This window comes from Poecilia formosa, unplaced genomic scaffold (assembly GCF_000485575.1).
Source record: "Poecilia formosa unplaced genomic scaffold, Poecilia_formosa-5.1.2 Scaffold282, whole genome shotgun sequence".
In the NCBI taxonomy this organism is placed as follows: Eukaryota; Metazoa; Chordata; class Actinopteri; order Cyprinodontiformes; family Poeciliidae; genus Poecilia; species Poecilia formosa.
Window position 1 is genome coordinate 22,718 of NW_006800221.1, and position 27,011 is coordinate 49,728.

The following is a 27,011-nucleotide window of genomic DNA, read 5'->3' on the forward strand; positions in this document are numbered from 1 at the left end:
TCAATGACTGTAATACAGATTCATGTGCGCTATCTTTTAATTTCCACCACTATTCCTTTGTGTTTACCTTTTATTACCAGTGAGTGCATTTGAAGACCCAACCGTCCTGTGTATTCTACATTACCTGTGTCACCATGTTCTCCAAAGATATTCAGGAAGACATCAGCATCAGTCCCACTTCCTTTCATATCAGCAGTGAAAACACTCACAAGATACTTATTTACTGCAAGACAAAAAATAACACATTAGGCCAGAAATGGCTTGTGAAAATCACTGGAAAAGCATCAAATGCAGTTTCCAATCCACAGTGGAGAATACTAAATTGCTCTATTCCATTTCTTAAGGTTCCTCAAATATCACCTCTGAGATGGTTTCCAAATTAAATATTTATAACTCTGGGTGTGTATTTGACAAACAGCTGTGTTGCTACGACTGTCTCTTTGCAATGCTGGACTTGATTGTCATTAGGTGCTAAGATGTTAGATCGCATTACGGCAGGGGTCACAGGGACCAGTTTTACCCGAGGACTACACTGGGATAGCATTCAGTTACAACCTGAAACTATAGGACGGCCTGCAGACTTTCAGGCAGAGTAGTGTCTTCCTTGTCAAACACATCCAATTACTACTCAGTTTTTGTGGAAGGTTGCCTCATCTTTAAAAATGTATTGGGCCCTCTGTGAGGCCTCGGTTTACATTTACAAATCACTACTACGATCCACAACTTTTCCAAACAACGTCTTTCCAATTGTAATCGCTTGTTTTGTGGTTTTGTAAGAGGAGTTTGTGGCCTACATTTTGGGACATCCATGGGGTTTAGACTGCCCAGGAGATCCCTGACGAACAGGTTGTCACCCTCCTCCCGGCTCAGCCAGTTGTTGCAGGGGAAATAGAAGCGCAGATGGGGCCGGATCATGTCGGTCACCACCACCCTGTCCAAGAACCAGCTGGCGCTCATTCCCGTGTTGTCATGTTCAATTCTAGAGAAAACAAAAGTCCGAGTATCACATTATTTGATTTGCACACTCTAATCGTCTCATCACATGAGATAAAATTTTACAGTTTAATACTAAACAAGGCTATTAATTTCATACAAACCCAGTTGCTAAGCTACAAATCTGGTCTTTCTGGAAAATTGAGAGGAAAAATACTGTTGTTGAGAGAGACCTCTAAGAAGTACCAGTTGCAGCTGGTCACAATTCCTTCATATAAAATGCATCCAATTGTTAGCCGAGTGGTCTCCACGGCAACAGTGATAGCTCTGCTCGGTGATGATGGTGAGACGAGATGAAAAGTGTTTGATGTGATTGCTCTTGAACTTGTAGAGGTGGTGATTTTGCATGTTTAGAAATTTGGGTTTCATAAATCCTTGCCTGATTCAGTAACTTGTGTGGGCTGGCTGTGACGTAGCTCTGCTTCCTCTTCATCCACTCATAACAACAGATGGGATTTAACCTTTTGTCACTGGACAAAATCTCTTCATGTCCAACAGATAAACACATGCTTACATTCTGCATGGTTTATTTAACCACGAAGATTACGTTCATTGAGCTGCCTACAACTTGGAAATTTTAAACATTTGATCCAATGATGGAAACAACTCTAGTGTAGCAATGAAGAGAGGTTTTACAGTGACTTGCATTTTCATATGATACAGTACCTTAGCTTTTTAATTGGGCCAATGTTTTGTGTTTTGATGCGGAAAACATCCGTCTTATTCTTCTCAAATGCATTCCGGCTTCTGTAAATAAAAAAAAAAAATTAAAAAAAGTGAGAAAGTATTAAAATTTGTGAGAAATCTGGCATGAGCAACTTCCATTATTTAATCCAGTGAGATTATAACAGACAGATAAAGGAACTGATCTCAGAATCTGTAAAGGGCATCACCCCGGCTGATCTGGCTTAAGGGACGCCTGTGGACTGATGGTGGTATGATCTGAAACCTTCCTCAGGCTCTCACGCTTCACCCCTCTCTCCTTGTTCATGTGTTGTACTTTTGCCCCTCGCAGAGAGGAAACAGAGTGTGTGAGCACATGAAATCCCCCTCTAACCCAAGACTGCGCATCAGATGGCCTCTTATATCTGTTGACAGATTCCCTGACAGACCCACATCTGTCTTTTATTTTTTTGCTTTTAATGTTACCCCGGTAAGGCCAAGGATTAAAGTCATAAACTGTCAACAGGTGAACTTGTGCCCTCATACTCCATTTCAAGTTGCCCGCGGAGATGAAAAGGAGACACTGCAAACTTTGGAATTCATGCAATTTTAAATCTGCTGTAATCACACTGAATTTCCAAAGAAGTACATTCTTAATGTGCCTTGGAGGCTTGAAGAGATAAGCATCTCCCTTACCTGTATTGTGCTGCAAAGTGTAAACCTGTCACGACACAATACAGGCAGGACCAGACGCATATCGGAGTAAGGTGAAACTGCTAACTAAGCCAGAAGTTTATTGTGTAAATACCAGAGGAATCAAAGGCATCTTTGTCCAGTATTTTATCAAATTAGCTGTCACACAGTGTGGACATACTGAATACAAGACACGTTGATGCATACTGAAATGAATGAATGGGACCACCACAAGGTGTGGATGACATGATCCAGAGTGGTTGACAATAAGCTGTGTGTGTCCTGTACGCTGCCAAGGTAACTCTGTCTGTCAGCGTGAGTGGAGATAAAAGCAGCCTGCTGCTGATAAGATCCCCTGGAAGTCATTTGATCATCTGCATAAATGACATCGTGGTCTTCTTTCATTCCTTTGTGAATGGAAACGAAGACTAGCCATGTCACATAGTTCCTCCTTACTCCAGATATTCTGAGTCCAATAGTTGTTTTTGGTTGTTGTTGTTGTTTTTCTTTTTACATCTGTATGAAGGAGAGATTCCTGCTTCACGAGGAAACCATTTAGTCTATTTTCAAATGTCAAAGTTTTTAGAATGACCAGTGGAAAGTTGAATAGGAATTCTCTCCCATACAGTCTCATATTCACAATACAAGCAAACAAAGGTACAGAATGTTAACCATCTCCTTTTGTAGACCAGTTAGCAAGTACCTCTTTTCTGTGCTGAGGAATTAGGGAAAAACAGAAAACATTAAAAGTTAATGATTCACTGTGAAAATATGCGAGACCTGTAAACATCAGTAGTTATGTACATTAAGCATGGTCTTAAATCAAAAGGTGGAATTGTTGGGGAAACATTTTTATTTAGCACCATAATTATACTTACTTGCTTGCCAAGTGAACCTTGGGTGAGACGCCAAAGTCTCCAAAGAGGGTGACAAAAACATTGGCATCAGTCCCAGCTCCCTTTACATCCCCTGTGACTGTAACCACCTCATATACTGTAAGAAAGAGGAGACAGGATATTAAATACGACAAAAAAAACAAAACACTCCCTCTTGTATTTATGAGAATCCCTGACTGAAGGCCGGAACCACCCCAAGTTACTTAGCTGGAGCAGTAGTTTTACTTTAGCTAAAACTGAATTTAAGTTAGTTTAGTTTTACAGCACCAATTCACGACAAAAATGTTATCCCAAAGCACTGTATAGCATGAACAGGGCCACTAAATTTATAGAAATATGTGATCATCTCTCTCCTGATGATGGAGGCACTATGCAGAGGAAGTTCATTCAGCAGCTTTGTTTGAGATTTTGCTCTTATGTTCATCATCCTTTACTCCATAGATTCGAGTTCAAATGTAGAACCAGTAAATATTTGGTGTTTGACTTCACCATAACAAACTGGGCTAGATCTTGTATTGTTTCCAACGATGTTCCAATCCATTTTTACAAATAAAGGCACCATAAAACTTTAATGTTTCCACTTGAGGAAGAAAATGTACACCAGCCTGGAGGGGGCAACAATCACTTTTCTAGTTAAGTACCATATCTAGCCCCACACTCTAGTGCAGATTCCCAAACTGTGGGGGGCGCCCCCGAGGCGGGGCGCCGTGTAATTGCAGGGGGGGGCGCGGGAAGCCGTCTGGATGGAAAAAAAACAAACAAACAAAAAACATGAACGCTGTGTGCGCTGGGTTTTTACCTTAGAATGCCCAACTCTCTGTTATTTCTATGTCGGTTTGATACAGTAGGGGCTACACTTCCCATATCTGTGTCCTCTGTCACTTTTATCAGCAGTTAAAACTGTTTAATCTGTTGTTAACATGTGGTAACCTATTTTTCCGAGCCGCTTTTAAACGCAACATGAGCGCTACGAAGCTCGCGCTGTTCGCAGTGAAGGAGACCTGCTGCTGCTGTGCAGAGCCAGAGGCGCAAAAAGTGGGTATGCAGCGTATGCAACGCATAGGGGCGCAGCACCAGAGGGGGCGCCAAAACCCCGTCTGGAGGGGGCGACTCGCCGATTATGTTTTCCCATACACTTCAGCGCGCCTCACGCTCCTTCACCTCTCGCACATAACGAGGTAAATGTAGCGATTTTTACACTTCACGTATCATCGCCTCGGCGGGGGAGGTTGGTCAGCGTCGCTCCTTCACCCTGACGTTCCTTCCCGCCGATTTATGTTTTCGCATACACCTGAATAATGTGTAGTTGCGCCACTGTGCAGAGCTACGCAGGTTTGTGTTAGAATCATGGCAGCAAACCAGCAAAACGCAAATAACTTTTCAGTTTTTCCCCCAAACTAACCGACTGAGTTGAGCAAAGCTGTTGGATGCAGGTAATGTTAGCTAAAAGATGACTAGCTAGCTAATATCAATACAGAACCTTTAGCTTAACAAGTACCTTGTAGGCTACCGATGTTGTTGTCTATGTCCAGCTACATTTCCCCCCCCAAAAAAAGTTAGAGACAGGGAGTCTCTAAGAATCCGCTTCTCTCTCCCCTGCCCCCCAACACACACACACACACACACACACACGTACACACACACACTTGTCGTTCAACCAGACAGCTATTTGTAATCCATAGGGGCGGCCCAGAAAATGTTTGGAAACCGCTGGGGGGGGCAGGAGAAAAAATTTGGGAACCACTGCTCTCGTGTATCCCAAAGATCATGGCATAAAAATAAAATTAAAAAAAAAACACACACACACACATTATGACAAGATACCCTCTGCTCCACATATGCCCTGTGATCCTGCATAGGCACCAGCTTTCTCTGCCAGTCAGCCACATGGTTAAGATGTAAATAGCTCTTTCAAGACTAATCAACAAGGTTTCACAAGGAAAGAGTTCAGGTGCAACAATACCAAGAAAATTTGTCAGAATTGGTTGTTGCAATAATCCTTTGTGTTCTTTATAGGAATCCTATACCTGAAACTTCAAAAGTAGGATTTTCTTCACCCTGCATTATGTAAGGGTGAAGTTATTTCACTCAGAGGGATCAGGTTCCTCTAAAATACTTATCCGTGGATGCTGTAGATTAATGAATAATACAACAAAGCCAAGATAGATGTAAGGAAGGACGTTAAAAAAGAAATAGAGAAGGAAAAAAAAGCAACAACAAAAAATCACCTGCTGGCAACAGAAGGATGAGATTGATCCAACAAGAACAGGGATTCCTAATTAACAGCAATCGGAGCTATTAAGATCCAATTAAAGAGAAAGGGAGACACCTGATAAAATCAGATGAACGGTGGCCTGGTAAAACTGAGCTTTGTTAAACTTCTCAGGGTGTAAGCCACCTGGGCGAGCCAGTCAGATAGCAAAGATACATAGCTTGAGCACGCTCCACATTAAGGTAAAAATGTGTTCAAAAACTTTACAGCAAGTCAAAGTTAATGAAATTTGATCGTACCAATAAATTACTTTAATTTGTGTTGTGACTGCACACTGTACATTTTATTCTGTCTCTCATTTCTGAAGAGTGAGCAAATGGACCACATTATAGTGAAAACTGAGGAAGAAGTTGTGAATTACTAATTAAAAACTCCCAGACAGATGTGTCATCTAAATGTTTACGCATCACAAGTCCTGAAGGCATCTTCACCAGAGGTGCCAATTAATGTGGAGGGAACCGTCTTCCCATTTTCTCATTTATCACTTTCAGTTTTGAAACTCTAAAATAACCTCACGGATTCAAGAAATACATACTTAGACTGTGTTGGAAATAAAATCTATTTACGACCAAACGTATATGTTCAGAATACAACGCTCCCTCCTGAATATTGTTCTGACCCTCAGTGGCCCCAGTCCCAGTCCCTCAGACTGGGACAGCACCCAGCTCCTCTGTTTGGCTCCATTCATGTGGAACATAACTGAGCTTTCATCCAGAACAATCACAGAGGGGATTCCCCTTCTGGACAATGGTTGGAGCTGAATGTGGCTGGCAAGAACCTTCAACAAGGCCAGATTTATTCACTTCCAAAGAAGAATATCAGGGATTTCTCTTTTTTTTTGGCATTGTGTGACCCTTACCTTTCTTTTTGTAGTACTCGTCTTCATATCCATCTGAAGAGTCTGTGTGGTAGTTGAGCAGCTCGTTCTGGTAGATCAAGGCGTAGTCCACCTGTTTGCTTTTGGATTTCTTCCCTTTTTTCTTTTTATCATCATCGCTGTCTCCGGAGCTCTTCTTGGCCTTCTTCTTTTTCTTTTTCTTCGTGTCTTCCTCTTCTTCTTCGTCTTCCTCGATCAAGGGCTCCTCACCGTCATCATCATGAGACTTCTTCTTCTTCTTGCCAGTTTTGGACTTTTTGTCCTTGGACCCCATCTCCTCCTCTCCCTCTGGATTCTCTACGGACGACTTCTTTTTCTGCCTCTTCTTCCCTTCAGTCACTTCCTCTTTAAGCCGCTCAGATTTGTCCTTTTTGGGTTTGGTTGTGGCCTCGTTGTTGTTCTGCTCACCCTCAGCATCCTTACTTGAAACCGCAGCATCAACTTCAGCCTCGGCATCATCGTTTGGTTTCTTTTTCTTCTTTTTCACCTTATCTCCTTTTTTCTCCCTCTTCTCTTTCTCTGGCGGCTCCTGGGTCTCAGAGCGTTCTGTGCTCTTGTGTTTCCTCCGACTCTTTCCTCTTTTCGTGGCGTCTCCATGGGTCAAACCCTGGCCACTCTCCTTTAAATTTGGCTCCGTTTCCTCCACTTCGTCATCAACCTCTTCGGTTTCTTCCGAAGCTGCGGATTTTTTCTGTTTCGACGGCATCTTTTATTCATCCACTTCCCTGGCCTTTAGTTTCGTAAGTGCTGCCCTGAGTTTCTAATGGTGTAAGACAATTCATTTGACCCTTGGCTACGGTTAGATTCTGGAACTGTGAAATCTGCAGGACGCCGGGGATGTAAAGCTGAAGATGTTTGGTCTCCAGGCACTGAAACGGGGGAATCTCCCCCTTGATGGTGTGCTACTTGGGTGGTATATGAACATAAACCACACAAACACCTCTCATGAAAAATTACTGGCACCTCAGCGATCACGTGAGCCACAGGGAGAAAGCCCTGTGAAAAAGGAGCCTTGCCCAGAGAACTTATCTTCTCTGCCACAGCATCCTCCATTATTTATGGTGTCAGGATCGCTTTACGAGCCGGGGGCGTCTCGCTTTTACCTGCGGACAAACACACACACACACACACACACACACACACACACACGTATACACACTTCTTTGTAACTGCCTCTCTTTGTTCTTGCATAGAGAAGCTAAATCTGAGTGAATGATCGTTACAACAGGCTGAAAATTACTATCTTGGTTTATATTCAGTAGCAATTAGTTTTTTTCTCTTTTAAGAGTTGCATGTGTAACTTTAGAGAAAGAAACTGATTGTCTTGAAAAAAAAATCAATCTGACTGAGCTCACAAATTAAATCTAATATTTTAGTTATATGGAGCTTAATCTCAACTGGACTGGATTGTCTTTAGTTAAATAACATGCAGCCTGGGTTCAGTGGACTGTTTATTAATCAGTGTGCTTGCTAAACCTTGAACTGTTCTAATATTGATAGTAAAAAAATGTAGCAAAATTATGGAAAATAAAGAAAATCTAAGACAATAGTCATCAGTGTTTTTATCTATTTTGGGCAAGAAAAAGTGTTAATAAATCCAACACTGAAAATGTAAGGTCATATTTTCTATAAACAGAAAAAAAACAACGTCCTATTTAATGTTTCATGATGGTAAAAAAACAACAACAAAAAAAAACAACTACATATCTTCATTGCACTCCTATCCTGCTGGCACCCACATGTGCCCCTGACTATGAGCCATATCATCCCATTAGTCTTATTGCTGCCATCTGACACCTGATGGACTATAGCATCAAGGGGAAGGGCAGAGCATGGTCATATTGATCTGTCAACATCAAATTACCCTACCAAGTGGAAGACAGCAGACCTCGTTTACCTCGGGGAAGAATCACTCCCCTACGCTCCGAGACAGAATGCTCTTTCATCCTATCAAAAATTTAAAGCACGGCTTAGCAAGTATGATGCCTATTTTTAGTTTCATGCTGACAAACAGTTTGGACCCAAGATGTTCCTTCGGAGATGTATTTTGAAGCTTTTAAAAACCTTCGCCAAACAGTGCAGTTCAGTGAAACTGTTAAAACATTTTTATTTTTTTTGTTAGTGCAGAAACTATTAAAACTCAGACAGGAAATTTTTAACTTTGATTTTGTTTACTGTCGTCTTATATTTCACTATATAAATAGATGAGAACATTTAGATGAGTTACACTGAAAAACCCATAGCAAACATGTTATTCCTGAAACACAAAGCAAGTGGAAGGGCTGCACAGTGGCGCAGTTGGTAGAGCTGTTGCCTTGCAGCAAGAAGGTTCTGGGTTCGATTCCCGGTCCCAGTCTTTCTGCATGGAGTTTGCATGTTCTCCCTGTGCATGGTGGGTTTTCTCTGGGTACTCCGGTTTCCTCCCACAGTCCAAAAATATGACTATCAGGTTAATTGGCCTCTCCAAATTGCCCCTAGGTGTGAGTGTGTCTCTGTGTTGCCCTGCGACAGACTGGTGACCTGTCCAGGGTGACCCCCGCCTCTCACCTGGAACGATAGCTGGAGATGGGCACCAGCAACCCTCCCGACCCCACTAAGGGACAAGGGTGTAAAGAAGATGGATGGACAAAGCAAGTGGGTGATTGGTCAGATTGCATTACTGTATTAAACTACTATGTGTAAAAACATACCTATAACTTCCCAGAGTTGGTCTTAAACCAAAACATCTTAGACTCTAGAGTCATTTAAACTTTTACACATTCTTATTTTTCATCTGTTTTTTTTTTATTGTTCCATTACGTTGCTTGATCCACACTTATTGTATCTTTCTATATTTTTGATAGATCTTGCATGTATCTGTATTCTACTGACTTGTATATATTTCTGAAAAAAGGCTATTTACTTTTTTTTTTGCTAGGACGATCTTAAAAAGGGCTTTGCAACTCCAGCCCTCATGTTCCACTGTTCTTTGGATGCCCTCCAGGTCCAGCACACCTGAATCAAATGAATGGTTAATAACCAGGCCTTTGTAAAACTTGTCGACATGCCAACTAGGTAATTCAACCCATTGATTCAGGTGTGTTGGAGCAGGGATGCATCCAAAAGTTGCAGGACAGTGGCACTCGAGGACTGGAGTTGCAGAGTCCTACCTTAAGGTGTAATTCTCTTATATCTAGCAGATAATTATATCTATAATTTCTCAATAACAAGTTAAATTTATTTTTTTTGTCCCTTCAACAAATTATCTATCTTCTTTATCACATTTCCTTTTTTTCATTTTAAAACCCCCAAAATGACATCCATTTCATTGGGATTTTATGACAAACTAACACAAGCATAACTTCGAAGGGAAAAGAATAGAATAGAAATATAGAAAAATAATTTCATAAACATCCTGAACATCCTTGAATCTATGGGCTTCATTCTTTGACCAAGATAACAAGACAACACATTTTACATGTAGAAAGATTAAGTGCTAAAGAACATGTGAACCCTCGGCACACTATAAACTAGAAATAGTTAAGTCATTTTGAATGGCAACTCATACACACATTCACTAATAGCCATTTGAGAAATTCGAAACAGGTTTATTTACAAACACTCAATATAAAGAATGATCAAGAGTTAAGAAGTACCGCATAGACCAACATACACCTCCTTCCAAAACGTAACCTTTTTTCCCCCCAGTCTTGAGTCAATCCCTTATTGTTGTCAGACTTTTTTTTGGCGTCTATATTTGATGCCATCTGTGGGAATTAAGCACATAAAGAACCTATGAAAATTATAAACATGTTGAAACTCAAAATAAACTAACAAGTTGTAGCTGAGCATAAATAGAGAAGCAAAAATAATAATTTACGTTTGTCTAATCTTTAAAAAGTACAAAACAGATCCAGTGTGAATCAGCACAGCTTTCCAGTAGTGAAATGTGTGATTTTTTTTTTTTACAAATGCAATCAAATCTATGCAGTTCAAAGTAAGATAAAATAACATTAAATGAAATTGTTTTGTGCTACAACAAACAGGGGCAGCAACCGTCATCATTCTTGCACGACTAATCAGTTATTACTATATTCTACAGCCGACTTGGTCTTTCTGTGTTTCCTGTCTTCAGCTCCCAATGCACTGTGAAGAGGCTTAAGTGTAAACATATTCCAGTGATCGTTAAAGCAGGCACACACAAAGCCAAGTATAGAGTAAATTCATGCAGAGCATTTCATGGCAATGAATGCAACTTACAGAGAACGATTCCAGCAGAACGTGAGCCAGAAAGGGCACATACGTTGTTTTTTTTTGTTTGTTTTTTGTTTTTTTTTACATCAAGCCTTACATTTCCTTTCATTCAAGAGCCAAACCAACATTTAATTCCACTGTAAGGTATTTGTACATAAGCCGGACACGCGGGTGTGTTGCACATTGTCCAGAGGGATTTGATATTCTATAAGGCAAAAATGGCTTAAGACAAGATTGACAGCTGGGTTGTTGTGTAGCAGCACGCTGCTTCGTTTTGTAAAAGTTCTTGCCCCAAACCAAAAAATAATTAAACACATTGGTGTCTCATCTTAAATATTGGGGGTAAGGGGGTGCTTTTCTTTTCTTAGAGAGCAACTAGGCCAGTGAAAACAGGCCTTTTTAGCTGAGTCTGAAAGTACTCACACAGCTGAATAGGAAAGAGGTTACAAAAGTAGACAAGAAGATGTTACTGCTGTATAGTCTAATATAGGCTTGTTTGACAAACGTTAAGCTGCCACACCCACGGACTGTCCAAGAGAAAGTTAAAAGACGGGGCATGAAGCCACTCCCACTGGAGCCCCTTTTCAGCTCAAACACCTGTGCAACCCGGTAGAAAACAACACCTCTGTACAGCGGGGCCACTTCAAAAACTTCACAGAAACAACACTATTATGAAGATCACTTTTTATATTGAACATGAGCATCCTATGGACAGAGACTCGGAGATCGCCACAGTGACATGACAGCTGCAGAGGCTCTTTAAAAAGAGAAACGTGTTCTAGCGAGCAAATCTTCACCACACCGTTGAACTAATCGGAGCGAATAAGTGTGCACTCCAATTGCCAAGTGCATAATCCTAACAAAAACAAAACACATTAATTTAAAAACCAGAAAGAAAAAAAAACAAAAGATCATGTGCAGCGACCCGTATGTACATGGATGATCCCTCGCGTGTGCATGTGGATGAAGTTAAAAATTTCATGAGGCATAGCGTGGAAGCCTGGCCGTGGCTTCACGTTGTCGTAGTAGTGGTGAGTAATAAAGATGCCGGCTGGATTCATGGGGAACGCCCAGAAACCGTAGAGGTGCACCTCCTCGCAGAGCTCCATGGCGGCCGTCACGAGCATCAGGCCGCTGCTCAGGCGCTTGGCCCGGACGCCCTGCACCGCCCAGAAACGCTGCACGCTCAGGAGATACTGCGGGTGGAAGAAGAACACGCCTCTCTGGGAGTCGAAATCGTCCAGCATGTACTTGACTCGGAAAGACACGTCAGTGTTGCGGGTGTTGTAAAAGGCAGGTAACACCACTGATGAGTTCTCGTAGTTCTGGAGGACTTCGTAAAATGGCCGCCGCCATTTCTCCAGCTTCTGAAATCTGGACAGGAAATCCAACAGGAAAAAAAAAAAAGGATGCTAAGAATATAAACAATGCACTGCAAAGGTGCTTTCAGGCAATTTGAACTTTTTCACATTTTGTGAACAAAGTTCTGATGTCTTTTATTAGGTTTTTATGCGAACAACCAACACAGAGTAGAAACTAATTTTGAGGCAAAAATGTGCTCAGTAGAGGTCTCGAATACGAATCAAGGGTCGGCAACTTTTCAGCACAGCTGGCTCCAATATTAGCTCATTAGCAGAGCTCTGTGCATGCTAGTGAGGAAGTCATATAATCCAAGCGTGTAGGGGAAGGGTCGCATCTAAAAGCTGCAAGACTGCAGTTTAACACCAATGATCTAAAGAAACCACGAGGCTCTTAGCTGCTTCTATGATCAATATTCTCCTTGTAATACTAAAAAAAACAAACATACTGGTATGTTTCCCTTTTCATTGATAAGTAAAGTTAATAAGTAAAGATATTGATAAGTAAAGTTTAAATCAATGCAATGTTTGACTTCAGACTTATAATTACATGCAATTAAAAATATATTCTATAAAATCCCAATAGAAATACATTGACATTGGTCGTTGTAAAAAAAAATAAATCTCTAATGTCTTTCTAGCATAAATATTCACAGTACCTCTCTGTAATAATACTTGGATTTATGGTCACCAGGTCTGTCTTGGTGCCCACATCTGCTGAGTATTTCTCATTGATGGGGGGGACATTGCATCTGTAAGAGACAGAGGGGAAATAAAGAATTTCCTTTTAGCTTTCTATCTTTTTTTATTATTATTACTTTGAATTCATAAGAGCTGTACAGTACTGATGTTTCCTGATGTTTTCCTTTCTCTGGAACTGAAATTTTAGGATGTGAAATACCAAGAGAAATTCTAATCAAAATATATAATTTTCACTCTGATGGCGTCTTGTTCTGATGTCCAGTCAAGTTCAAATGGTGTAATAAACTAATATAGAAGGTAAGCAGGTTTAAAATCATGAAAATTGTGCATTATATTTATGTTTTTTTAAAACATACCCAGGGTAAAAATGACAGGATGACTAAATAGCTTGAGTTAGAGCATATGGTTCAGGATACTTTGATTTTTTTTTTTTTTTCATATGAAAACAAGGATTGATTAAAAGGATACTAGCCTGTAAAACAATTTATTTCAATCTCTCCAGAAATGTTTCTAGCTAATCATCTTAATCTGTCTGAAATAACAAAAGACCAAAACATAATTTCCGGCGTACCTGAAAACAAAATCGGCTGAATCGATTTCCTTTCCGCATTTGCTGTTCTTGATGATGCCACCATTTCCAATGACAGCACATTTTTTGAACTGGGATTTGGAAAATGGCATATCCTAGATTTCAGAAAAATCACAATAGAAGAGCTTCATTAATAATAATAATAATAATAATAATAATAATAATAATAATAATAATAAAGATCTCATATGGTACAAAAACTACTTGAAGAGAACATGAACTCACATCTGGGAACATCTTGAAAATCTCCGTGGTAATGGGAAGGATGCCGCTGGTGTCCACCTCATACCTTAGCTTAGAGCCTGAAGGAGTGTTTCTCTTGGTGGTGAACAAAAAGGATGGAGCGTTACAGCAGCGGGACAGAGACATCCTAAGGATGGAAAAACATGAAATCAGTAAACATACATCAGCTATGATGACTGTGCTTCATCTTTCCATGCACATTTAAAAATGCTTTATGCAGGACTCCAAGTGAAGAAATGAAAAGTGTTTTCACTATTTTTCCAATTTTGGCACATTGTTTTCTTTAACCATGTATCTTCATGCAGCTTTCAAAATAAAACCACATATGCAATGATGGAATGGAGGTATAAAAGCAGAATAGCCTGTGTGCTTTATTAGCATTTTTTTTGTCTACAATTTCCTCGTTCAGAGCTCACAAATAGCTGAATACTTTTTTCTGATCTTATTTCGAAGTAACAGTAGAAAATGTTTAAAGACATTATCAAAACAACCCATCTTGTGCTGAACAAAATCCCAAAATACTCAAATGTCATTAGAAAAGGAAAAGATTAATTTTCATAATGCAGTTCTTGCAGTGAAATGAATGGCGCTTACTTAAAGTTGCTGGCCTCCTCTTTGTTTTGCTCCCACTTGCAGATTTGTAGGTTTCGCCATCTTTCAAACAGCTCTGAGGTTTTAACCCTGGTGGACAAAAATCACAGATTTAGGAGCAGGTTGTTTATATTCAACAATTAAGCATGGGAGTCTAAAAATGACAATACCCAAACAAAGAGGAAAAAAAAAAAATCTGCCTTGGTAATTTGCCACTGATAAAACTATTTCAGACAATTTTTTTTCCAGGCACCCTCTTTGTTGTGATTATCGAAGAATCTGACTCATGTCGTTATAAGAATGAAAGCAGGGAAGCTGAAAAGGCCTTTAGTCAGAATAACTATGATAACACTTTTGACAGCCTGGCATCAAATGTCAGTGGATAATAATCCTATTCATTTTAGAGAGAAGAAACTGCTGAGATTGCAACTGGCACCTCGGGCTCATTAAGACGTGCATTGAAGCTGAATGAGCAATAAACAAATGCATTATGTAAATGTTATTTATAGCATCCTGGAGAGCAGGGGTGAGCTAGTTTGGTCCTCGAGAGCTACCATCCGACAACTTGTAGATGCATCCTTTTTTCCAATACACCAGAATCAAATGAATGACTCGTTACAAGGCCTCTGCAGAGCTGAGTGACTGGTGGTGAGTCACAAATTAAAAGGGCAATTCATCCGCTTACTTTAAAGCTAGAAAGCTCAAAATGTTTGGAAGTGTAAACGCAAACACTTCTGGGTTTATTTTTCATCTCCAACTATTTCCATTTATTATAGGGAAATACTTGCAAGAAAGAGCTCCTTCTGAGTTGTTGCAGTATTTTGTCTCATTAGCAAATGATAGTATATAAAAACATAACAATAAAAGTGAACACAAGACACACCAAATCTGATTGGCATGGCCTAGAAAAAATTAATTTAGCGACAACTTCACAATTTCACAGAAGTAATTCTGAAGGCTCAGCACACTATGCTTGGGGTCATTGCTATCAATAATCCAAAAGTTGGGACACAGTTATGTTTTTCATTCACTGTCTCAGCATATATCTTTTAATCCATTCCTTTCCTCAGCTCAGGGATCAAACTAAGACCTTTGTTGCATTTCATTTCTCACACCAAGCACATTCAAAGTACAATCCCCACTTACTGAAATTCCTGGTAATACTTGTATAAAAGCCTAACATAACAGTGAGTTTTATTGCGTTTTGCTTCTCTTCAGAAGGTGAAAACAGGCAAACATACAATAAGGCAGATCTGTATTGATCTTAAATAGTTAGGAAGTAGCCATGCACAATTCTACAGTCAAATCAACATCTTTACAATCAAGGCCAGTCACTGTAAACCTTCCTGGCAGATGAGTGATAATAGTCCAGTGTGAACATCGGCGTCGTCATGAACAAACACTCACATCGTCAGGACTTTGACATCCATAATCTCCTGTCTGAGCTCCCTGCAAGCCGTGGAGTTGAATTCAAAAGAGCCGTCATAATTTTCCAGATACCTGGAGGGATAAACACAGTCATCCTCTGCCCGCAGCAGCTGGCACACAAGAGAATCAACAGATTGATAGCAAACTGTTTTAGTTAGCTACAATGTGCACAAATGAGCAGTAAAATAAACACTCTATTACTTGCCACAGCATGTCTACGGTTTGAGCTTATGAAATATAAGAGTACAGGTAGCACTTTGGGATGAAATAATGAGAGAAGTGATGCAACTGATTTTTTTTGCATCACAAACAGGACAGGAGTATTCTGGTTAATGGACACTTGCACCAGATTCTGTAACATCTTAGACTAAACCAATGCGATAGGAAATATTAAACCTCTTATATTTTCACTTGTCAAACTAGGTATAATGACACTAGCACGGCGTTAAACTGGTATTTTGGGGTTCTAATGTGTTTTTTTCCTCATATAAAAGAGCATTTGAAAAGAAAAAGGTGTTGATTCAAGCTTATCAGGTTAAAATGGGGGAATGGTTACACTGTAATGTCTGGTGAATATGAGCATGAGTGTTTGTGTGTTTTTTTTGTTTTGTTTTTTTATCACAATACACAGTAACTAACACTGAAAATAAGAGGGAATTTTAACTATAATTCATGATTATATACCACTGGAGACATATACACAGAAACAACTGGTCATGCAAACAAGGGATCATAATATGAAACACTATAAGCTGGCAAATTACTTCAGAAATACATAAATCACTGCACTGAGATGCTTACAATAACCAGAACATTTGCAACAAAAAAATTGTCATCCTTTTTATGCATTAAAAATCTGAATAATTTAGCTTAGTTGTGGACTTCAAACTGATTTAATTAAAAATCAACAGGCTGAGTATTTTTGAATATGTGATCAGTATAAGTCAGCCTGAAATTATATGACTGTGTCTGGAGTCAGAGAGGGAAAACAGGAGGAGGTATGAACCGTCTCTACTGTGTTTAGAGTGCTTTTGGCATTTTTATTCAGCTAATAGAAATTTTTCCTGAAAAAATAAATAAAAATTTCTAAACTGCATCTTGCTAAAGTCTCTAAAGTGTGTTGCATGTCAAGCAATTATTTCAATTTGTAATTGTTTTCCTACATGTCTATTCTGTACTCTTAAATCAGCTTGATTATTCATTATCTTTAAAGTCTGGCAGTGTTACAGATTTTTTTTTATCCTACAATTTTGAAGGACCTTATTGTGCCTATTTTTGCCATCTGTACAATTCCACATATTTTGTCTAAAATACACTAAAAATAAGAACACATCTAAATTTTTTTTTTCTAAATACAAATGAAAGCATGCATGCCCTGTACAAACATTTCCACTGCATACAAATTGCATACTGGCTTGGTCTCACCAATATGGGCCCTATATGGTGAAACTACATGCACGCGTTGTCTTTTACCGTTTTTGTTGTTTAGTTGTTTTTTTTTCTCAGTAATCTGCAACACCTGCAATAAAGCCACCAGTGGAGAAGAGGCGCTGTCTTCCAGAGATATGAAAAAGGTGCTGAAAGTTCCTAACTTCTAACACCCAAAAAAGTTTTTGCATAATAACATGATGGAACTTTCCAAGGGTGTTAATGTGCATGCAGAAGTAAGTGTCTGCATTTTTTATTGCAAGCCTGGGGACAGAGATCCAGTGCTTTCATGAATGGTACTATATGGAAAGCCAGTGATGTCAAAATTTGTGGTTGTGGCTTTAGATTACGGGCGCAGTGCAAAACGCACTCTGTGATAGAAAGCTCTCCAGGAAGACTTCAGTCAAGTCATAGTAGACAATGTTGCATGACTCTGTGTTTTTGTGTTTAATGATGTAAAGCACTTTGAAATGCCTTGCTGATGAAATGTGCTATACAAATAAAATTTGATTTGATTTGATTTGATTATAGGAGGGTTTTCTCCTACCAAATAAATCAATAAATTAATAAAATTTCTTCCATCATGCCAATTCCTGTGGGTGTCCCACTTAATCTATAATCATTATGTTTGATATTGGCTGTGTCATTATTATTTCACTTTGCAATGTTAAGCGGTATTGCATGTATTAATTTCTCAAATGTGTTGAAATATATTGTTATTTTAAGTGTTGTGCATGTTTTGGAGGCAGCGTGGGTTGGTCGGTAGTCGCAGGGTTAAAATAAACTATTTTAATGTCCTTTATTTCCAATAAGAAAACTTGTTTCCACAACCAAATTGTCAATATACAAAATGCCTGCAGACAATTTTATTCCTTGGAGAATTGCTAAGCCTTTAGTATCCAAAATAATTACGAGACTGACCTGCTTATTCATAAAAACAAGGCTAAGAATAAAATTTGATTGGTTTCTTTCAACTTGCATGCATATTCAAAACAGTTCCAATAAATTAAAAAGCTGCACTGATATTAGACAGAGACATAAATATAATCTAAAGGCAGAAGAAAAAATAAGCCAAGGCTTGCATAACTGTCTTGCTAATGGTTATTAATCATGAACCAAAGATAAAAGGTTAGTATAAGATTTGAATCATTTCATAGGAAATGTTCCCTTCATAAGTCAATGCACAGAATGCATTTTACAATGATCAATTACTATATGCTGTTACTACATGCAAAGCAGTTGGGGATAGGCGGGATTTAGCAGCAACAACGTCAGTTTGTTCAAATAAGTGATGGCATTTGTTAAATACTAAATGGGACAATGGATTTTGAAAGATGGAAAAGTAAACATATTACCTGTGCCTTTGGAAGTAATTGAGTTGAGCGATTTAAAGGATATGAAACAAACAAAATACAACAAGCAATACAACGAAAGTGATGCATAAAAGGAACAAGATGCTGGGATGGAGCTGAACAAAAAAGGAGTGATAAAACTGGTTGTCTACATCCACCTGATGATGCAGTGTATTTCTGAGGTTATTCCGGGTATGTGTAACAGACTTGACGTAGTAAACCCAGCTATCAATTTCTTTTGGTTGTTTTGTTTTAGCTAAGATGATGGAAACCTTTGCAAGTGTGCTCCGTTCATGTCTAAAAGCAAGACATCAAGTAATTAATTTGACGAGATGAACTTCATCTCGTAAGGCGTCTAGGATTGACCAATCCAGCATTTTACCTCAGATATTGACAACAGTTATGAAGACTTGGATATTTGAAAGGGTGGAGGGGGGTGGGAGGGACTTCCTGTCTTCTTGTAACAGCAGGAAAGTATAATAGGAGGGAGTAAGTCCAGGTCGCAGAGAGAGACAATGCAGATGTGAGAAGGGGAGATAGAAGGAGCAGAGTGTTCACGCTATACGTTACATGGCATACACACAGAAAGCTGTGCAGAAACACATGACACACAGGTTTGGGGGAAGGAGGAGGCATTTGGAGATGGGTGCTGGATGGGGACACAAAGGGACAAGGAGAAGCCAGAACATCAACAGGAGACGGTGGCTCAGCCAGCGTCGGAGGGTGGAAGGAGGTTTGGGGGAGAGAGAGGGAGGTGGGTGGTCGACGGGGTTAGACGGCATGCAAGAGCAAATCTTAAGTGCAACCACCACTGAAAAATATGAGAGTTTATACCTTTCAAACTAATGACAAAGAAAGAAGCATTCTTGGGTTTCTGTGAAAAAAAAGACTAGAAAATGCCTTCAAACAGGCCTACCTTTGAGAGCGTTTTTTTTTCTTCTTAATATCAGCTAGGCAGGGTGTGACTATTACGGAGATCTGTGAATCTGGCTGAATATTCTGACGGAAACATCTGTCAACATGCAGACAGGTCAAGTTAGAGTTAAATGTTGTCCTGTACCATCACCACCCCCTGCCAACTTCCTCAACCTGCAGATTTTCAACAAAAGTAAGAAAAAAAAAAAGTGCTGCTGCTGCTGATGCTTGTGCTCTTTCTACAGTCTCTGAGGAGACTCACGGGCATCTCCCAGTCCACACATGCTGGCCTGGGTCGTCTCTATAATCAGTTCTATCTTTCTCTTTCTCACACACACATACTCATTCTTTTTATTTTTTATTTTTTTAATAGAGATATTGTGTAGTTAGTCAGGATGGAAAGGTACCTTTTCCTTCCATTTCTGGCAGGCTTCAGAGATCCGTCATCGAAGAAATTAACGGGGCCGGTCCAATTTCCGGTCTCGTCCCCTTTGACTCGGCTAAACTGTTGTGCACTAGTAAAAAAATCAGTCAGTTTATTTGGTATTTATTTAGTCCTTGTTCTGTGCATACATACATACGTACATACATACAGACAAACACACACACATACACGCACACACACACACACACACACACACACACAAACAGACAACCCACTCCATGTATCCACTCATGAATCTCAAAATTGAACATTCACACCCTCAGTTATGCACAGGTTTAAGAAAACAGAGTATGACACCAAACATGGTTTAAAATGATACTTTTTGCTGACGACACCACGATTTGAGTAGTTAGTTCATGCTCTGCTGGGCTGTTTCCCTAAATCTGAGAGAGACTTAGAAATTTTGCTGTTCAACGTGGACTTGCAGGAGGGTTAGACTCGTAGGCGGATGTACTAAAAGGCAATGTGCTTTAAAGCGAGAAACAATAATCAGCTTCAAGTTACTGCTAATGTCAAATTGCATCTGAGGGACTGATGCCAACAGATTTGCCAAGTCCCTTGCCAATTTAAAGCCAACAACATAAAGATGCCAATTTAGACCACATGTGAATGTGGTCTAAATTGGCATCTTTATGTTACTTGTAAAGCTTGTTACTTGTAAAGAGGATGTAAAGAGAACATCAGTTTAACTATTGGTGCTAATTTTTTATATATTTTTTTGTGACTAAAAATTTGGTTTCTAGTTTAAAAGTATTAGATTTTAGGGAGATATTCTAGTTGAAACCCAGTATTTTTGAACAAACACATTCCACCTGTCCAAGCACGACGGGGTGTAAAACTTTTAATATGCGACTGACAGTCATGCAAGTGTACATGTGAGTCATTTCTGTGAGTGCCCCGTGGGCGCTGAGCTAATTTCAGAGGGGGAGAGTGAACCCTAAGAGCCTCTCTGGATGCATTATGTGAGTGAGCGTTCATCATGGGGGACTTGTGTCAATGCCATTCTGCAGGCGCTTTTAGCCTCGCTGAGTGCCTCTCCAGCATCTCCGTCCCACTCTGTGAAGCAGCGGTAGGAGTGAAGATCCTCAAATCAGAGGAGTTTTTGATGGGGGGGGATGGGGGGGCCAGGAACGTGCATAAAATGGAGCATAAGCTAATCAAAGCAGAACGATTAAGGCCCCTAAAGCCTGCCTACTGAAAGCTGATTACATAAATCTCTTAGTCTAATGTCTTGAATCCAACGATGAGGAGAACTTTATTTACCCTGTTTACCACAGTGGGAGCTGGACCAGATCCCATCTAAGTGGGGACTAGACCATTTATCTGCTGCCGCTCACTTAATTATGTGCTCAGTTCAGACAGTAATCCAAGTGTCAAGAGACAAACAAGCACAGATCTGTCCACTTGTCATCCTCTGATTCCACCCCGAGGAGACTGCAGGCAAAGAAACTGAGATTCTGAAGGACTTTAAACCTGCTTGATGAATGTTCCCTATAAATAAACATCTGCTAACATTGATTCAATTCCTTCCTAGCTTGAGTTTTAATTTCTTATTGTAAAGCCCCAAAAGGCACAATTCTGGCATTGTGATCATCCAGAATAAACCTTGGGAGAGCGTCGAGGTGCAGTAACTTTCAAGAGAATCGCAACCAAAAGATTAAGGATAACTCCAGTTTCATGCAGTGGGGACTGAGGTCAACAAGAGAAACAACAAAACTGCTCAAGTGGTCCCAAATGTTTCAAACCCCAAACAGTCATGCATGTACCCTCTGTTTGCACATAGTCTCTTTCTTTGCTGCAGCTGGTCTATATCACCTTACAAACGAGTCAAGACAGAATGCGGCGTCTTACCACAGCACACATTCTGCCTGGGCAATACATCAAAACAGAGTCAGACAAAATCTTAATTATTTATTGGCTGTATCATTAAATGTTTTGTTTCGCAAGAAACAGGGCCACAAATTCAGTAGACCCCTTTCTTGAAATATAAAGATTCAATGTTTTTGTTAGTTTTGTAGCCATTGTGGCATAGTAAAATTAGATTCCAAAAACATTTGGGGTGTTGAACTAGATTTGGATCCTTCCTTTTCAGGGTGGACTGCTTATCCAGCGAACAACTTTAAGGATTTTTAAAAACAAGAAATGGGTGCACAACTTTGAATTTATTTTAGATTGTCTCTAATTATATTAACAAGCTCCACCGTAGACATACACCCTCACTGATATTTGTTGCATGCACCCCAACCACACACATTTTTTAAACCAAACATATCCTACTCCAAAGCTCTTCAAGGGTGACTAAAATTTGGAGCTGAATGTAAAAACAACCCAAAAGTCTCGGAGAAAGATTTGGTCAAATGAGAACAAAATTGCAGCATCTCCAATGATGATAAAACATCTGCATATGAATCGATAAGCTGCGTTCATTCCTAAAAAGAGCTGCACTTTGACATTAATCCAAATAGATGTATTTATATATTTAAGCTATTACGAATGACTTTCAGTTAATTTAAGACAACCTACAATAAATTCAAACTTATCCACCCCAATGCTTGTTGTTTTATATTCACTGAAGCTGAAAGTTTTTAGCCGATAGTCCGACTCACATTTCTAACCACAAACTCTTCTTTCAGACAGAATAGACTGAATGAATTCTGACACAATAAACTCTTTAAAATGGATCATCTCTAGAAGCAGTCAAATCTGCTTACACCCACTCGTCGTGTTTGGACGGTTTCACACCGGCCTCTTCCCAACCTGTGGCGTTTGCTCTAATCCTCCTGACAGAGTATTTTTAGATGTCACCACTGTCTTCCTTTGCAGAAGTATGTCACTCGCAGGGATCAAAATAAGCTACCTGTAGCTCTGCTGTTTTCACAGTCCGTCTTTCCTCATAACCTGATGTTGGGGAATGCAGGCGGAGAGCTGATTCATGGGGACACAGCGCTGCAGAAACTACAGGGCCAGATTTATTGAGTGTAACAATGTTCACGCCTCATCTCTGACTTTAATGGTTGACCTCGTATAGTTACCGAGTAGCCCTTTTGAAATCTCTGGGATTGATGTGCACAAAGAGCAACAACACATCTGAGATATGCATTGCAGGCACCCAATTGCTTTCTGTGTCGCATGCATACATGCCCAGTTTGCAGGATTATTTGACATCCTCTTTGTGAAGCCTGAGTTTAGGTGGCGAGGAAGCTGGGTGTGGTCAGACCCATGTGGAAGACTTCCTTGTTGTTTACACTGTTAAGATGGCAGCTTCTCTTTTGTCTCCCTCGCTCCGCATTTCGCACACTCATGCAATCACATTCATTTCATCACACCCTTTCGCAGTCTCTCCCCCACCGTCTCCCCACTTGTGCTGACAGACTGTAGCAAAATGGCTGCCGCTGATCCCACTGGAATCCGTTGTGAAGCTCGTTCCCACCTCTTTCCCATATGGGCTTGGTGGAAAAAGCAAGGAGTAAAGTCGGGGGTGGGCTAGGTGGTTGGTGGGGAGGGGGGCACAGACGGAGAGAGGTGCGTGAGCATCGGCTCTGAATTCATGGATCTCTCTTGGGAGGAGTCAGGATGCATGAATCCAAACTGAGTTTTATCAGACTGGGCCCAGCAGGGTGACAGAGAGGGGTGGGCTTAGCTCATCCTGCAGCACATGTATGTTTGCGTTGAAGGAAGCATATATGTGCTCTCTCTGCAAGAAGAAAAGTATTTAGATGTCCTGTTCTTGAACTGAAAAATGGGTGTTCCTCGTGAGTTGTTTTTTTTGCAAATGGCATAGAGATCTAACATCCCAGCTTCTCTGCATCTGCTCATCTCACGCTGATTCTTTCAGAAAGCGTGAAACCTCCTGAGAGTTTGGGAAAGATGGCTCGTTGAATGGGTTTTAAAAGAAAAAATAAATAAATAAAAGGGGCGTGAAAGAGGACTCCTCACATTATCTTGCAAAGCTCCAAAAGACACAGCTCTGCAGTGACTGTGTGTGGACCAATGAGAAATACACATCATCTTTTTAACATGCTGCTATCTGCAGCCGTCGTAGTAGCTTTCATTTTTACACTGTCGGAATCGGATGCCTCTAAAAGATGTAGGCTATGACCAGTCAAGAAGGCTGAAACAGAAAAATAAAGGCTTTTGGGGAAAAAAAAAAAGAAACAAAAAGAAACAAAAACAAAGGGAAAACATTACCATATACAGCTGAAGCGCTGTTTATGGTATGATTCATGATGCTTAATATTCAGAAAACACCAAAAAATAAATTCTATGCTGCTGGGAAAAAAAAGATGGATGGTTAGTTGCTATTGTTCTAATAGGCCATCTAATGCTTGTTTACCCCTGCTTCTCAATGTGTAGTTCAATTCAAAACACTTGCATTTAGAATGAGTAATTTTCTTTATTTTATCATGCATATTATGTCTATCATTACTAAACTATTCACCAGTATGAAAATGACTATGAAAGCATGCTTTTTTTTTTTTAGAGCTGATTATTTTATCCTTGTATTACAAGCGAGATACTAATTGGAGGAGGAGATCAATACTTACCTCTTGATGTAGTTTTTCCCATAAAGAATCTGTTGTAAAAGCGTGACGAGTCCAAATGCGCAAATAAATATGAAACACAGGGATCTACTGCCGAGTATATCTTTGCCCGACGACGGGTCGGTGTATGCCATCCTTCGGCGCAGCATCCAGAGCTGACGGTGACACCCGGGTAGGTGTCTCTCTGCGCCGCATCCAGAACCAGGATCACAGGTGCCTCAATACCCGCTGAGCTGAGCTGGACATTGTCCGCCACCTTTCTACGCCGTTTGTCCGCTCTCAATCCAGAGCATCATTGTTGATGGATGGAAAGCATCATCTAATTCACTAACAGATCTGATGGTTTCTGCAAACACATCCGATTTCCCCACGCCTTCCCCACCCAGCACCCCCCAAAAAATCTGTGGTTTCACTCGTTACGCAAAGGTGGTCTGATGAAGAATCATCAAAGGGTTCTGAAGGTGCGCCTGGTTCTTGATCTCAACGAGGTGCAGTCGCTCGGTCCGATGTAGGCATCGCAGGTTGTGGAGAATAGCGGAGAAACCCCCCTCCCCGAAGGGTTAAATTTGGAGGGATACGCAAAATACGATGTGAGGCTTCATCCTCCTGTTGGCTAACACTAATCTGCTGACATAATATTGACAGGATACATTCACATCCCTTTGTGCCTCATCTCAAATCTGTGCAAGGAGACGTGACTGCAATGAAAAAAGGGAGGATGCGCCTTTTCTCAGCCAGGCCGACGGGAGCGCGCCGCGCTCCTCTCACATGGTCCTTACTCAGCGAAAGCCCAAGGTCATGGACTGCTATTCAAGGATGCACCGGCGCACTCACAACATCTTCGACTATCTAGGTCACACGAGGGTGCAGGGAATTGTGGAGAGGCTGCTCCCAAACTGTCCTGGTACGATGTGAGCTTGATTGCAAGCTATAAAGGGCACCAGGGATGATGCTAAATATAAAGATTTTACAGCCTCCTTCCTCCACCGGCAATGGCTCACTGCCCAGGATGCCATTGTGACAGGGGGCAGCATAAAAATCAATTTGTGCTGCCCCAATTACAAGCCATGCTACACTCCTGTGGACTGAATGGTGTCAGGTCAGCTGCTGTTCAGAATCTAAACAATGTAGTGTAGAACAATATTCAGTGATTTCAACGGTTCTACACTGAACCCATGTTCTTTAAAAGACTGTGGATGTACATCAAACCTTCATTCTGCTTTTGAAATCACAATCAGGAGCATTTTCTACGGACATTAACAACGTAAATTAAATAAGAAAACAGTGAAGGCATGAAATTCTAGACTCTTTAATTAGTCTAAAAGTATGCACGTTCACTTTTGCGACTGCTTTACATCCTGATATGTTTGTCAAATTTAAATGAGAATCCAACATGATTGTAAGACATACCTCGTCTGTAAATCATTGTGAGTTGCCTTTTTCCCGTGTTGTAGAATTGCTTTGTAAGTAAAGCCGGATTAATTGATTGACTGACTGGCTCAATATTTTTAGATTTGTGTGATAATTCCTCATTGTCCTTTGGATTTTATTTGTATTTTATTGTTTTACAAGGTGTGACCATGGAAGGGAAATAAATTAACATTTTTACTTGCAGTTACTGAGAGGCATGTCTTTCAAACCGTGCCCCAGCAAATTCAGTTGTGTTAAAACTGGTGCAATGTCCTTACCTGTTCTCAAAATACATTCAAAAACCTGGATTAAGATATTAAAAATTATAATTAATTTTCATATAAGTTAAAAATAAGTGGACTAAGACTTGAACCTTACAAGTACACCTGTAATTTTTTTATTTACAATGATTTATTGCCACTTATGACAACATATTGTTCACAATTCAAAAGATAGAATTTACATCACTCTAAACTTTGCTCTAAAAAAATTATGCTTGATCAGTTTTGACTAAAAGCATTATGGTTAGTGAGTCAAACACCTTTAAAATCCAGACCAAAACAAAGTTCAACCTTACCCTGATCAAGAAATTATCTGATCTGATCAATAAATAAGCAATCCCCACAGCAATGCAAACTATTTCAAATCTTGTCTGTCATATCTTATTTTATTCACTTAAAAGTTCTTTGAAAATGTTGCCAGTGATTTATAACATAAGCATGAAGTAGCAAAGGGCATTCATGAAGTAGACTGTGAGGTTGCTGATTTATAAAAAAGATAAACTGTTAGTTAAGTGAAAGTCAGTATATCACAGAATTTTTGAAAAATTCTCCAAACAATTTTTTTTCAATATCTTGAGCTCACTTCCCGACCCTAGACCCCTCCACACACACACACACATCTTGAAACAAACACACAAATATCACAAAATAAATGGGAATAAACATTTAAAGTACAACCAACAATATGATAGGAACAGAGATTTTAAAAAAAGCATAAATGAAACCTACAATGTCGCCATATTTGGCCTTAGTGTTGAGGGGCAAAAGCTTACTCATGTTTTTATTTCGAGCATAAAGTAAGTATATGTTAAACATTCATACACACACAAAAAACTAAAATGTACAACAAAAGTATACATCCAGGCTATGTTCCATATCTGATTGATTGATTGATTGATTGATTGATTGATTGATTGATTGATTGATTGATTGATTGATTGATTGATCTATTTATTTATGTATTTTGTGGGGTTAAGGTTCCAAAGATCTGAGTGTTCACATTTACTGTAAATGTGAACACTCAGATCTGGCCCATATCTAATTTGAGCCACTTAGAAACATATTTCATTTACTCAAATTTTCAAAAATGTATTTTATGTA

General features: G+C 39.8%; 2 protein-coding genes across 4 annotated transcripts in view; both read right to left on the minus strand.

Moving 5' to 3' along the window:
- LOC103151482 (lipoxygenase homology domain-containing protein 1-like) overlaps positions 1-7,362 on the minus strand; it is a 28,234-nt gene extending 20,872 nt beyond the window's left edge. Inside the window, exons 1-5 of the mRNA XM_016681451.1 lie at positions 6,377-7,362; positions 3,228-3,342; positions 1,660-1,740; positions 795-979; positions 125-223 (exon numbers count right to left, since the gene is read on the minus strand). Of these exons, the coding sequence (XP_016536937.1) occupies positions 125-223; positions 795-979; positions 1,660-1,740; positions 3,228-3,342; positions 6,377-7,100 (1,204 nt within the window). The 5' untranslated portion in view covers positions 7,101-7,362. The remainder of the gene's footprint in view (positions 1-124; positions 224-794; positions 980-1,659; positions 1,741-3,227; positions 3,343-6,376) is intronic.
- A 2,966-nt stretch (positions 7,363-10,328) lies between these two features.
- Positions 10,329-25,091, minus strand: st8sia5 (ST8 alpha-N-acetyl-neuraminide alpha-2,8-sialyltransferase 5). Of its 3 annotated transcripts, XM_016681458.1 has the most exons (9): positions 24,223-25,091; positions 19,641-19,748; positions 19,235-19,330; positions 15,518-15,610; positions 14,114-14,200; positions 13,502-13,646; positions 13,259-13,371; positions 12,645-12,737; positions 10,329-12,001 (listed from the first exon to the last, which is right to left on the minus strand). In XM_016681458.1, the coding sequence occupies exons 1-9, from the start codon at positions 24,366-24,368 to the stop codon at positions 11,539-11,541; spliced, it is 1,344 nt and encodes a 447-aa protein (XP_016536944.1). In that variant the 5' UTR covers positions 24,369-25,091; the 3' UTR covers positions 10,329-11,538. The 3 variants fall into 3 exon arrangements, with proteins under 3 accessions (XP_016536944.1, XP_007571572.1, XP_016536945.1); XM_007571510.2 differs by lacking the exon at positions 19,235-19,330 and having other exon boundaries at positions 24,223-25,083; XM_016681459.1 differs by lacking the exons at positions 19,235-19,330; positions 19,641-19,748 and having other exon boundaries at positions 24,223-25,082.
- Between the last annotated feature and the right edge of the window lie 1,920 nt (positions 25,092-27,011).